This window comes from Chiloscyllium plagiosum, unplaced genomic scaffold (genome assembly GCF_037043375.1).
Source record: "Chiloscyllium plagiosum isolate Xiang-an unplaced genomic scaffold, Cpla_swu_hap1 HiC_scaffold_13, whole genome shotgun sequence".
NCBI lineage: Eukaryota > Metazoa > Chordata > Chondrichthyes > Orectolobiformes > Hemiscylliidae > Chiloscyllium > Chiloscyllium plagiosum.
The window spans coordinates 72946362-72960816 of record NW_028270151.1 but is presented as its reverse complement, the minus strand read 5'-3'; the positions used below and the strand labels follow the sequence as shown (position 1 = coordinate 72960816).

At 41.2% G+C, this 14455-nt stretch overlaps 1 protein-coding gene across 4 annotated transcripts in view; it reads right to left on the bottom strand.

Moving 5' to 3' along the window:
* Positions 1-14455, bottom strand: part of LOC122555786 (ephrin type-A receptor 3) — a 441127-nt gene that overhangs the window by 142959 nt on the left and 283713 nt on the right. For all 4 annotated transcript variants that reach the window (XM_087993752.1, XM_043701927.2, XM_043701928.2 and 1 more), the window contains exons 9-11: positions 8360-8427; positions 4416-4541; positions 3160-3345 (exon numbers count right to left, since the gene is read on the bottom strand). In XM_087993752.1, the coding sequence (XP_087849878.1) occupies positions 3160-3345; positions 4416-4541; positions 8360-8427 (380 nt within the window). The remainder of the gene's footprint in view (positions 1-3159; positions 3346-4415; positions 4542-8359; positions 8428-14455) is intronic.

Here is a 14455-nt window from a genome sequence, read left to right as displayed (position 1 = left end):
TTAATGCTAAATATGTCAATAGTCAGAGTCTGTCATCCATCTCATGATCAGTCTCTCCAGAGAGACAGTTGTGTGTTTAATCCTCTTGTGAAGCCGAGCAGACCCTTAACTTGCCTCGTGCATTTTCCTTTCCCCCGTGATTGTAACAGCATTTACCACGGTCTGCTGTCATGATGCCACCTCCAGGATGTTGGAGCTTGTCTGAAAATTCCCACTCTTTTAGAGGCAAAAACTGGAGATGCTATAATCCAAAATAGACAGGCAGGAGGCTGGAAGAACACAGCAAGCCAGGCAGCACCAGGAGGTGGAGAAGTTGACGTTTCGGGTGTAACTCTTCTTCAGGACTGGAGGTGGGTGTAGGGGGAGCTGCAGATAAAGGGGGTAAGGGTGGTGAGGTGGATGGGTGAAGGCAGGCAGAGGGTATGACCTGATTGGTTAATGGGGGAATGAATCTGGTAAGTGACTAGGAAGGGTGGAAGGGAGAGGGAGTGGCTGGAAAGGGAGTCGGGGGATGGGAAGGGCTCCAATTTGCAGTTTGATTTCTTGTTGCAATGGAGGAGGCCAAGGATGGTCATGTCAGAAAGGGAGTGGGAAGGGGAATTAAAATGGTTGGTGACTGGGAGGTCTGGTCAGCCCCTGTGGACCCAGCTGTGTTGCATCGTGAACCATTCCCTAAGTTTATGTTTGGTCTCCCTGATGTAGCGAAGACCATATCAGGAGCACCTGATGCAGTAAACTAGATTGGAGGAGAGGCAGGTAAACATCTGTCTCACCTGGAAGGACTGTTTGGGGCCCTTGATGGACATGAGGGGGGAGAGGTTGGTGTACCTGCATGGTTCTGCATCATTCTTAAGATCTTCCTAAACTCCAACTAGATCCACTACCAAGAACATCTTCCCCTCCCCACCCCTCTCTGCTTTCCACAAGAACCATTCTCTTCCACGGTGCTTGGTTTGCGCCACTCTCTCCACCACACCCCCTGAACCCCGAGGGACCTTCCCCTCAAACAGAAAAGATGCAAAACCTGCCAATGCAGCACCCCATCACCTCCATCCAGGGCCTGAAACAATCCTTCCAGGTGAAACAGAGGTTCATCTGCCTCTCTTCCAACCTAGTTTACTGCATCAGGTGCTCCCGATATGGTCTTCTCTACATCGGGGAGATCAAACGTGAACTTCGGGAACAGTTCACCAAGCATTGCACTCAGGTCCACAGGGGCCCACCAGATCTCCCCAGTTACCGTCTATTTTAATACCCCTTCCCACTCCCTTTCTGACATGACTTCCTTGGCTCCTCCATTGCCATGATGAACCAAACCACAAATTGGAGGAACAACACCTTATCTTCCGCCTGGGCAGCCTACAGGCTGGAGGACACAACACTGAGTTCTCTAATTTCAAACAGACTCCCTTACCAACCCCTCCCCCTCTCTTCCAGTCCTCCCCGCCACCTACTGGATTCATTCCTCCCATTGACCAACCAAGTCATACCCTCTGCCTGTCTTCACTTATCCTCACTTTACCACTTGCCCCCACCACCTCTTTATCTGCGACTTTCCCTACAACCACCCCCAGTCCTGAAGAAGAGTTACACCCGAAACGTCGACTTCACTTCCTGATGCTGTCCGGCTTGCTGTGTTCTTCCAGCCTGCTGCCTGTCTACTTTGGAAAATCCCACTCGGTATCTTTTAAATTAGCATTCAGTAGCTATTAACTGTGGTTGAATCAGTTCTCTGTGACGTGTAGAGCAAGGTTGACCAATCCTTCCCCATCTTTTTGCGGAAAAATGGTCCAGGGGCACATAAGAGCCAATGAAGCAGTACAGTGACCTCTGGCAATATTTTTTGTGCTGACTCAACTTTATTCCCAACTCCAGCAAGGGCTCAAAATCCAGCCTTCTCAATCTGAGATCCAAAGTTACTCAATTCGCTTTAATTCACACATCGGATGTTGGTGTCGTTGGCTGGGCCAGCATTAATTCCCCGTTGCACGTTGCCCTTCTGAATGGTGCTGAGTTGCTTTCTGGATCACAACAAACCACTTGGTGTGGGTTCATGCCAGGAGGATTTTTGAAGATTTTAGAAAATAGTTTAGTCTCAAAAAATTGAAAGCCCATGTCTAAAATGCAATACTAACATCTAATTTTAGTCTAATGTAACACAAGATTCCTGGTATGTACCATGTTAGCAGAATGTAACTTGAACAGACACATTACCACTGACCTCAGAGCTACCAAGCTAAGTTAAGGACAGTTGGTTATGTTTGCTAACTTGTGTGTCTTGCTGGGAGTGTGTACATGTGGAGTTTAGGTAAGGACTTTGCTGAGATGCTCATCCTCAAAACTGAATGTCCCTCACTGACCTTCACCATTTATAATCATGTACAAAGACTGTCTTCTTGACTGAGATACCAGAATCTAACCTGTCCTGATTAAGGCTCACATCACAATGTGGAGCTTTGGCCACAAATTGGTAGGGTTCCCAAATATGATATTCATGTCCAAGACATTTCATCCCAAAATCTTCCACTTCTAACTGTCCTATCCATTTAAACAACTTAATTTCCTTCTTACTTTATTTTTCACAGCAAAGCAATCAAAAAGAATATATCTATGAAAACTTTTCTTCACACAACGTATTGTCCCTTCAGTTTTTCTCCTGAGCAGTTTGCAGATTAATCTTTTAATTCCGAGAGTCTCGGAATACTGCTGCAAGGTAAGAAACCCATTGCAGCAACAGAGGACAAGAAAGTGACAGAAAAAAGAACAAAACTGATCTGGCACGCGACAGATGGGGGTTGGAAAGTGCAGCTGCTAACACTGGTGGGGGGTTTGACAGCACAGTGTGTACAGCAGGTGGTTTCTGGATATCCCAAATAGTCCCAAAAGATATGGTAATCCCTCTTTAAGTGAGTGCTATGTAGCACGCAGTGCTCAAATGCAAGTAAATTACGTGAAGTCAGGGGGTTGCACTGACATAATTACAGCCACAATTCATCTCCATTAAAAGAAGCTTGTTCCATGCAGCAAATCAACTCTCACTTCCTGGTTGTATCACAATCCTTTAACTTTGTGAAATCAATCTCTGGCTAACTGTTGAATGGCCACCCTTGAAACTGGGGTATTAATATTCTGAGTTGTGATTCAGTTAGAAATACTTACATTTTGTAACCACCCCTTCCAAGCGGATTATGTTGGGGTTGTCAAACTGTCCCATGATGCTTGCTTCACTCAGGAAGTCTCTGCGTTGTTTCTCCGAATAGCCAGCTTTAAGGCTCTTGATGGCCACGTAGATCTCTCTCTTCCCTGGTAACTTTAGGCGTCCACTGCAAACCTCGCCGAATTCACCTGGCCAGAAAGGAAAAAGAGAATGACATTTCTGCCACATTTGTAAAAATGTACTTTGCCAAACAGTAAAGCCAATGAATACCAATGCCCTTTCGGGAGCAAAGTGAATCTGAACTGCTTTCTGAGCAATTAGGGATAGATAATAAATTGCTAAGATAGCCATCAATGAATTAAAAAATTCAGAAATCAGCATAACCGCTATAATATTCACTCCCTAAGGATGTACATGGTATCCACATGGGAATTGAATATCATGTGACACGTTGTCAATCTGTGAATTCATCATGAAGACAGATTGAATTGAGGTGTGCATTTCGGTAGGCCTTTTAAAGTAGATCTTTTGAGGTAAATCAAGTCTTTAAAGCTTTACTCATTGTGCCTCTTCTCCCACAATCAATCTCTGCCCAGTTATTACATTATCTGTAGAATCCTCAGCTTTGACAATGCAACAGAAATTGGGGCACAGGCATTCAAAGAAAGGTGCCAAGAGCTGAATAGATCCAATTCATCCAGACCATGGCTAGGTTGTAAAATTAATATCTTCAGTAAAGTCAGTTGGTATCAGCCACGGCAGCAGATGGGCCACCTAAGTTTATTTCAGTACCATTGGAGCAAGAATAGGAAGATCTGAGAAGATAGCAGTTTCCATTGTCTGTCTAGCCACTTCTACCAAATCTCACACATGTGTGTGTTCATGCTGAGTAAGGACAAGATCAAAATGGCACAACTCAAAATGTTAAAGAAACTGGGCTTTAGTGAAACATGGGTTCATGATTATGGAATTGTTAGGGTGCAGAAGGAGGCCATTTGGCTCTTTGTGTCACCACTGGATAAGGATGGTACAAACTATGGCACTGAGCAGGACAGGATGATGGTATTGACTTGCCACCAAGTAAGAATGTGGAGTTGCACAAGCTTTGCATTGAGCAAGGCAAGAGGTGCAGGTTTGGTACTGACCTAGATAGATAGAAGCCACCACTTTGTATTTGACACCTTTAAACAATTAAGTAAAAGAGCTGCCCTTTCTCCTCACTGGATTCTTGCTTTTATCTATTGTGTAGTTTACTTACCGGCCCCTATAACTCTTTCAATCCTAATGCAGGATGCATCAATTTCCTTTGCAAAGTCCCGAACAGCTTGATTGGGGTCTTCATAGGTGTGTGGATGAACGTAAGTTCTGCTCCCAGGTAACCTGACTGTTGAAGGCAAAAACACTGGTAGTCAAAACCATTGTACTGTTTATAATGAGACCTCTTTTTGCAAAGTATTCAGCTAATAAAACAGAGATGTACACATATCTCATCAAAATTACAAGATTCAAAAGATGCATTTCATAATCTGGCTGTATCATTCAAATTAAACGGCTTTATTAACTGATGAAGAGGCTTTATCAGCAAAACAACATGCAGATTGTGAGAAAGGATCTGTAATAATGTATTTTGGAGCAGTTGCAATTATACCTCAGTTGTAATTTATTTTACTTTTTGTATTTCGTGAGAACAACTTTAACCTCACTATTTAGACAAAAAATGATTGGATTATGTTGAAAACTGGAGTTATGATGCATTCTTTAGATTGAAAATGATTTGTTTTCTTTATTGGGCTGAAAATACTTGCTCACTGTTAAAAAGATTGAACAATAGCACTTTTTAGAGAAACAATTACTTAGATAGCAGCTTCGAAGATAACCACACATTGGCATAACTGTATCTGGCAAATTCCAAATCCATTAAATTAGAATTTGATTGTCCAGAAGAACTAATCAAAGACAAACAGCTTGGAGGAGTGTGGATGGGTGCTCTCCATGAATTCATTCACAGAACATGCAGAAAGTACCAGTGTATTCAACTGGGTTAGGTGTAATCTCTTCAGATAATGGATCCTGACTGGGAAGAGAACTCTTCGAGGCATAATCTAGTCACTCTCAACTACGGACCTAGATTCAACCTGCTGTAACCATATTTGGGCAACTAGTCAGCTGATGAGAAAAAAAACGTATGAACCAACTTAACCCTGCTTGGAGTTTATCTTTTATCTTCAGGCCAAGTAGAAGAGGAGGAATAGAAAGGTGGGAGGACAGACACTTTCCTCTCTCCCTCTATCTTTCCATTCACCCTTCTAGTCTGAGACCTGCCTGTTTTTTTTGACTAGCATTCCACTATGGGCATTGTCTAAATAAATCAACCCAGCAGGTGTTGACTCTGAAAGACCAAACATAAACCACCCGTCAATGTCTTAAAATCATGGCATCATAGAATTTGTGTTCAATTGATGTTTTGGACATTTTAATCTACCTAACCTATCCCTACACTCAGTACGTTCTGTTTGTGAGCTGTTGAATGCATGTGGGTCGGAGAGTGCAAGGATTTTTTATTTTTTTAGGTTGTTAAGTACCAGAGATATGAAATATACAAACGTCTCTTTTTAACAATATCATAAAAGAAACTTTGTGTATGAATTTCACAGGCAAAGCTGTTAAATACACAATAAACGAGTAAGCCGATTCTTCACTTAAAATAAAAACCTTTCATAGTCAAATGATGATTGACAAAAGAAGGAAAAGACAAGAAGAATTCTAGCCTTAATGACTTGACCATTAAATTGGATTCACACCCTGACCAAGTATGTGGATGTTCTGACTAGAGAAGGTGCAAAACTTGGGAAATAAGGCAGGGCAGGTGACTGAGGAGTGGGGGAGTGCTTTGGAGCCAAAACTTAATTCTATTAGTTTTAAAATAGTGATGGAAAAGGGTAGACCAGATCTAAAAGTTGAAGTTCTACATTGGAAGAAGGCTAATTTTGATGGTATTAGGCAAGAACTTTCAAAAGCTGATTGGGGTAGAGGTTCGCAGGTAAAGAGACAGCCGGAAAATGGGAAGCCTTCAGAAATGAAATAACGAGAATCCAGAGATAGTAAATTCCTGTTAGGGTGAAAGGAAAGGTTGATAAGTGTAGGGAAAGCTGGGATGATGAGAGAAATTGATGTTTTGGTTAACAAAATGAAGATAGCATATGTCAGATATAGACAGGAGAGATCAAATGAATCCTTAGAGTATACAGGCATTAGGAGTACACTTAAGAGGGAAATCAGGACCGCAGAAAGGGGACATGAGGTAGCTTTGGCAAATAGGGTTAAAGAGAATCCAAAGGGATTTTATAAATACATTTAAGGACAAAAGGGTAACTAGGGACAGAATAGGGCCCCTCAAAGATCAGCAAGGTGGCATTTGTGTGGAGCCGCAGGAGATGGGGGAGATACAAAACAAGTATTTTGCATCAGTGTTTACTGTGGAGAAGGATATGGAAGATATAGAATGTGGGGAAATAGATAGTGACATTTTAAAAATGTCCATATTTCAAAGGAGGAAGTGCTGGATATCGTGAAACAAATAAAAGTGGATATATCCTCAGGACCTGATCAGGTGTACCCTCGAACTCTGTGGGAAGCTAGGGAAGTGATTGTTGGGCCCCTTACTCAGATATTTGTATCATTGATAGTCACAGGTGAGGTGCCAGAAGACTGGAGGTTGACTAACGTGGTGCCCCTATTTAAGAAGGCTGGTAAGGACAAGCCAGGGAACTACAGACCAGTGAACCTGATATCGGTGGTGGGCAAGTTGTTGGAGGGAATCCTAAGGGACAGGATTTATTAGGGATAGTCAACATGGCTTTGTGTATGGGAAATCATGTCTCACAAACTTGATTGAGTTTTTTGAAGAAGTAACAAAGAGGATTGATGAGGGCAGAGCAGTAGATGTGATCTATATGGACTTCAGTAAGGCGTTCGATAAGGTTCCTTACGGGAGACTGGTTAGCAAGGCTAGATCTCATGGAATACAGGGAGAACTAGCCATTTGGATACAGAACTGGCTCAAAGGTAGAAGACAGAGGGTGGTGGTGGAGGGTTGTTTTTCAGACTGGAGGCCTGTGACCAGTGGAGTGCCATAAGGATCGGTGCTGGGTCCACTGCTTTTCATCATTTTATATAAATGATTTGGATGTGTACATAGGAGGTATGGTTAGTAAGTTTGCAGGTGACACCAAAATTGGAGGTGTTGTGGACAGCAAAGAAGGTTACCTCAGATTACAATGGGATCTTGATCAGATGGGCCAATGGGCTGAGGAGTAGCAGATTGAATTTAATTTAGATAAATGTGGGGTGCTGCATTTTGGAAAAGCAAATCAGAGCAGGACTTATATGCTTCATGGTAAGGTCTTAGGGAGTGTTGCTGAACAAAGAGACATTAGAAAGCAGGTTCATAGTTCCTTGAAAGTACACACACAGGTAGATAGGATAGTGAAGAACACATTTGGTATGCTTTCCTTTATTGGTCAGAGTATTGAGTATAGGAGTTGAGAGCTCATGTTGCGGCTGGACAGGACATTGGTTCGGCCACTTTTGGAATATTGTGTGCAATTCTGGTCTCCTTCCTATTGGAAGGATATTGTGAAATTTGAAAGGGTTCAGAAAAGATTTACAAGGATGTTGCTTGGGTTGGAGGATTTGAGCTACAGGGAGAGGCTGAACAGGCTGGAGCTGTTTTCCCAAGATCGTCAGAGGGGTGACTTTCTAGAGGTTTTTAAAATCATTAGTGGAATGAATATGATAAACAAAGTCTCTTCCCTGGGGCATGGGAGCCAGAACTAGAGGGCATAGTTTTAGGGTGAGAGGGGAAAGATTTAAAAGAAATCTAAGGGGCAATTTTTTTATGCAGAGGATTGTGCGTGTATGGAATGAGCTGCCAGAGGAAGTGGTGGAGGCTGGTACAATTACAACATTTAAAAGGCATCTGGATAGGTATATGAATAGGAAAGGTTTAGAGGGATATGGGCCAAGTTCTAGCAAATGGGACTAGATTAGGTTAGCATATCTTGTCAGCACAGACAAGTTGGACCTAAGGGTCTGTTTCCGTGCTGCACATCTCTATGACTCTATGACTTCAATTGGATCAGTTCTTATGTATTGTGATCAGACAAAGTATGACCTCATTTGAACTAACTATTATAATCTTACCTTGACCATGATGGAACTGCATTTTTTCCTCATCTGGGTCCTGCTTGGCTTTGATGTAGCCACAGTGCCTTTGGAACAAATGGAAGATGACATTGTTCAGTGACAGAAGGAGCAAGTACAGAGGATAAGCAAAGATTGCCATGTTAATTGGCTGTACAGCAAACACTCTCAGTTGGAATGTACAAGTTTAATGCACTAAGCATTTTCCATTTTGCCAGTATTTTACCAGTGTTTCTCAAAAAGCAGAAAACCTTAGAGCAAGCTGAAGGTGATTACCTGTAAGTAAGTTTAAATTGTACAATCTAGGACCTTCACGGATATTATTTTGCTAAATTGTTTACATAAGCTTAATAAATCAATTGGTTAATACAAACTAAAAATAAACCAGGTGAACCAATTGTGTAAGACGAATGAATTAAGTATACAGTATAAGGTTTGATAGAGAGCAGTGCAGGAAGTGTGCTGTACCAACTGCTTCTAGAAGTTTATTACACAATCTGCAATTTTTGCATGTTCAAGAACTGAAGCTCAGACTTGTTGATCCGGGCACAAATATTCATGTGCATCCAGGACGGTGAGAATTACCTGGCCCTTTATGGACTGGGGGAGTTACAGCCCTTATGTTAGGTATATTTTATGTAGTTAATGGTTAAGGTCAGGTGGCTGCAACTGTAACCCTGGTAGAAATTAAATGTGAAATGCAATGATGGAAGAGCCTTTGCCATTGCCCAACAAGTACTGACTTCTTGCTACTAGTGTCGATAAGAATGAAGACTGCAAGGTATTTGGGCAAATTGACTATAGCACCAAGGGATGAGAGACCAGAAACCGAAAAGAAATGTAGTAATTTTAACGGAAACTATAGTCAGTAAGGTAGATGCAGATCCACACATCTGCGTGTGTGGATACTAAGTATAGCTGGTCGTGTCGGTTCGTGGCTAGTTGGTGTTCATGGATGCGGATCGTTAGCTGTCTTCCTGTTTGTCCTATGTAGTGTTTTGTGCAGTCCTTGCATGGGATTTTGTACACTACATTGGTTTTGCTCATGCTGGGTATCGGGTCCTTTGTCCTGGTGAGTTGTTGTCTGAGTGTGGCTGTTGGTTTGTGTGCTGTTATGAGTCCTAGTAGTCGCAGTAGTCTGGCTGTCAGTTCGGAAATGCTCTTGATGTATGGTAGTGTGGCTAGTCCTTTGGGTTGTGGCATGTCCTCGTTCTGTTGTCTTTCCCTTAGGCATCTGTTGATGAAATTGCGGGGGTATCTGTTTTTGGCGAATACATTGTATAGGTGTTCTTCTTCCACTTTTTGCAGTTCTGGTGTACTGCAGTGTGTTGTGGCCCTTTTGAGCAGTGTCTTGGTGCAACATTACCTGGATCATCCTGAATCCTTAGTATCCACACACACGCAGATGACAAGCAACATGAGTTCGACTGGGACAACACTACTATTATAGGCCAAGCCAAACAGAGAACAGCCAGGGAATTCCTAGAGGCTTGGCATTCATCCACAGATTCAATCAATAAGTACATTGACCTGGACCCTATATACCGACCACTGCAGCGGACAGCTGGAACTGACAACCGGAAGCGGCAGATTCAAACCACTACAAATGCCGGAGGAAAGATCACAGAAGCGCTTCACAGGAGGCTCCCAAGCACTGAGGATGTCACCTAGACAGGGGACGAAACGTCTGCACCAGAAATTCCCAGCTTGGCAAACAGAACCACAACAGCCAGAGACTAAGATCCTAGGGCAGAAATGACTAACACGAGGGGTCATAGTTTTAAGCTGGTTGGAGGAAAGTATAGAGGGGATGTCAGAGGCGGGTTCTTTACACAGAGAGTTGTGAGAGCATGGAATGCATTGCCAGCAGCAGTTGTGGAGGCAGGGTCATTGGGGACATTTAAGAGACTTCTGGACATGAATATGGTCACAGAAATTTGAAGGTGTATACATGAGGATCAGTGGTCGGCACAACATCGTGGGCTGAAGGGCCTGTTCTGTGCTGTACTGTTCTATGTTCTATGTTCTAATGATATGTGATCTTATTGCAATGCTTAAAATTCTGGAAAACTAGAAGGTTCGGGATTAGAGGGCATGAAATCAAAATAAGGGGTCAACCTTTTTAGGACTGAAATGAGGAGAAATCTCTTCAGTTAAGAGAGTCGTTGTTTTCTTTTTAGAATTTCTGACTCCAGAAAGCTAAAGATCCTCAGTCTTTGAGTATATTCAAGACAAAGATTGATTGAGTTTCAAACACTAAAGGAATTCTTGATTATATGAGAACAGGGTGGGAAAGTGGAATCGATGTACAAGTTCAGTTTTTAACTTGCTGTATCGTGAAATAGGCTCACTTTGCCATATGGCCTACTCCTGTCCTTATTTCCCTAAGGTGATGTCTTTGGTTTAATAGATGTAGCGGATAGGCAATTCTCTGCCAGTGCCTGTGTTTTGCAATCTATGTAACAGCACACCATAATCTCAACTGGGGTGGCCCAGGTAGAATCCAGAAGAACCAACCCCCTGCTAATTCCTGTACCCTCCTATACCCAGGTGGGTGATCACTGGTTGGTTTCCTTCCTCTCCTAGATAAATATGCACAGAGGTCAATTATTGCATCCTCACTGTTATCCAATAGAGTTTCAGGATGTGTTTGGAAGTATCCTTTTACAGCCTTCCATTGAAAATATGCACAGGTCTGTGTTCTCATTATCATTCCAAACCTTACTCAACTTGAAGAATGTCATATCTGAATAAGCAGGAGCTAAAGCATTACTTTTCTCAATTCTATTAAGGTTTTAAGTGTTTTTTATAGATAGCGAGCATGGGTAACATTATCAGAAGAACAGGCAAGGAAGATTCATTCAACCCTGCAGTGTCAGGAAATCAAATATCAGTAGTCATTACCCAATGTGATTGTATTATTTCTCCAGCCCATGTGTATGTATGCATTAGCTTCAATTGAATTCAGCTCTGATAAAAACCAATCTCCCCAATAGTGTCATCAACACACTTCAGAATGAGCTGTCTCTTTATAATGCATTAATGTGAAAGTTACCAAATCAGCCCTTAAATGAAGCCACAGTATAATTTCAGGTATTGTTTGACAAGTTTTCTTCAACAAAATGAAATTCTGTTACTTGTGAATGAATAAATATCAATTCACTTAAATGTATTTCCATCCACCCTTTGCACTGTAATACAGATTTTGTAAAGGTATTGAGGAAGATAGCTCAAAGCTATGCTTATTTTGTCATTGAGATGATGACAAAGACTGCTTTTGGGTCTCAAGGTGGGTGAGATAATGTCACATTGCTGCAGGACATTGTCAACGAATGAAAGATATTTAGTATTTTGAAGTTTCTGATAACTGCATTGTAACACATAGGGATATGTAAGATCCTTTACTTTGTTAATCTTCTACAGCAAAATTGAAAATCATGAACTCATTAATACGAAGTACTTCAATTTCAATCAATTCCTCATCCCAGGAAATCTATACTGCAAATTGCGAAATTGTCTTTCTGGCAATACACTCTGTATCATATTTATGAAATTTCTTTGTGGACTACTTTCAATATAGCCATTAATTTGTTTCAAATAAATGAACTGATAACATTTTAAATAGTGCTTGCACAATATGTTAACTAGTGGGCAACTAGGAGAGATTAAATCCCTATGTAAAATTAACTTAAATTCTGCCAATTACTTCAAAATCTTGGCTAAGCCATCACCCCTTCATTATTTTTTTCCACACACCCATCTGCCATGTTGTCAACCAGGAGTAAGTAAATGATGCAGCCAGATTGAGACAGCTGGAAGGGAGTAAATAATGTAGCAGAAAATGCTGCCAGTCCATTCCTAATGCTTTCTTTATTTTTTACTCTGCCCATTGCGAGGAGCAGAATATTCACTGTCGAATAGGAGACAGTTCTTTCTGAAATTGCGGGATAAGGATGAATTACACAAAGGACTTTGGAGAAACCCATTTCAGACGTACAGAATATAAATAAATAACTCCTTTACGTAATACATTCCACAACCATAAGAGATCCCAAAATGCTTTCTCATCAACTTGTGGAGAGCATTTACTTTTGTAATGTTTGGGGATAAAAATAATGAGCGAGTGATCAAGTAATCCTTTTTTTCGTATTTTGGCATTAGATTCCATGTAATCCAGGACATGTGAGGGAATTCCCCCCCCCCCTTCTTGGAATACTGCCATTAAATCATTTACGTGCATCAAATACAGCAGAAGGGGGTGTGGTTTCATGTCTTATTCAAAAGACAGTAAACAGTAAATTGGTTGAGACACAAAAATCATTGCGGAAGCACAATGAGTGTTTAATCCACATTCATGCTTCCAACAATTTTGTGTGGCTTGTTAATTTTTATGATTGCATCCCTGCAACCAGCACTTTTGAATGGCTGTGCACCTCAGCATAGTGACCGAGTTTATACTTACATATATTTTTACATATGTTTATATATGGGAGATGGGAGCCTGTGCTACATCAATCTAGATTGATTCTGTTAAAAGGGGAGCTACATTCCAGCTGTTGCAAGTGCAGGAATTGTCTGAGGAAGAAAATGATCAGGAAAAACAGTTAATCATGGTAGAGCAGGAGGGAAAGAGAACAAAATCTGACACTGTTTGCAATGGATGCCTCTATGTAGGAGGTTGACAACACAAACATAGCCTATCCAAAGGGGGCCAGGAGACCTTTGATCTGACATTGTGAAAACTTTGTAAAAACTGCATGAATTTATGTAAAACTCTGTTATCTCACTTTTTAGATTAGAATCAATCTAAACATCAGGTCATAGACGGAGAACACAGGGGGCTAACATCTTCAACATATTGTCTAGCTATCACCATTGTTAACAGCTAACCCGAGAATGCAACTTTTAAAAAAAGGGTTTTGTGATTTACACATGAAAGAAGTGAAACTATCACTGTATTCTAACAGATGGAAGGCTTAACAGACAATCAATTTTTCAATGTATAATTTCAGTTACATCACACTGCAAATTTTTGCTATAATTTCTGTGTTACGATCAAGCCCTCCACTATCACCTGATGAAGGAGCGTCACTCCGAAAACTAGTGTGCTTCCAATTAAACCTGTTGGACTATAACCTGGTGTTGTGTGATTTTTAACTTTGTACACCCCAGTCCAACACTGGCATCTCCAAATTGTGAAAACTTTGGCAGCAAACAGAATTATCAACAGCAGGAACCAAAGTCTGGAAGCTGTGGCTGCAGGACAGTAAAAGGTTTACTGGCCTTAAGAGGAATAGTCAAAGTCAGTGAGTGCATCTTTCAACATCATATTGTATGACCTGCAGCACTAGCCTCCCATACTGTTCAATAGCATTACTCATCTATCAACAAGCTACTGATTATGATTTATACTTAACATTGATAACTTTACCACCACTCCTTCACACCCTTAAAACATCTGCTAGTCTCAGATTCATGTCTTTCAGCTTGGTCATGCTCCTAGCTAGAGAAACGTTGGGATGGACATTTGTTTAGCCTGCGCAACTCTACTTAGAGATGGGGTGGCAATGGGTGACCCCCTTCTTAAACCGACAGAAAGAAATAATTTAATCAATTACCTAATAAAGAATAAGAAATCCTTGGAATTAGCAATAAAAATTGGAAATGCAAAGTCTTTGACATAGAAGAATTACGTAGAGAAGCCATAGTAATACTGAGACACTGTTCAATGTTACACACCTTCAGAGGTGACAGAAAAATTGCCCGTGCTGGCAACTTTCAAGAAATCCTGCCTGGACCTTTTAAGGATCAGGAGTTTGTATGTTGTCACCACTGCTCATTTACTAAATAGCTTTAAAACCTTTTCAATAAATTCTACTGGATTCACAAATAGTGATTATTAGTATCTTATTAGTTCAGTACAATTGTAGACCCTATTATATTGTTAAGAATTCTTACGTTTAGAAACCTTAGGAATTCCTATGTCAAATCATATTACCCTAGCTTCTCCTCCAACCACTCTTTGCCTTCATATCTACCATTGCCAACGGACCCGGTATATACTGTGGGCAGTCCTCAGGACATACAAAATTAGCT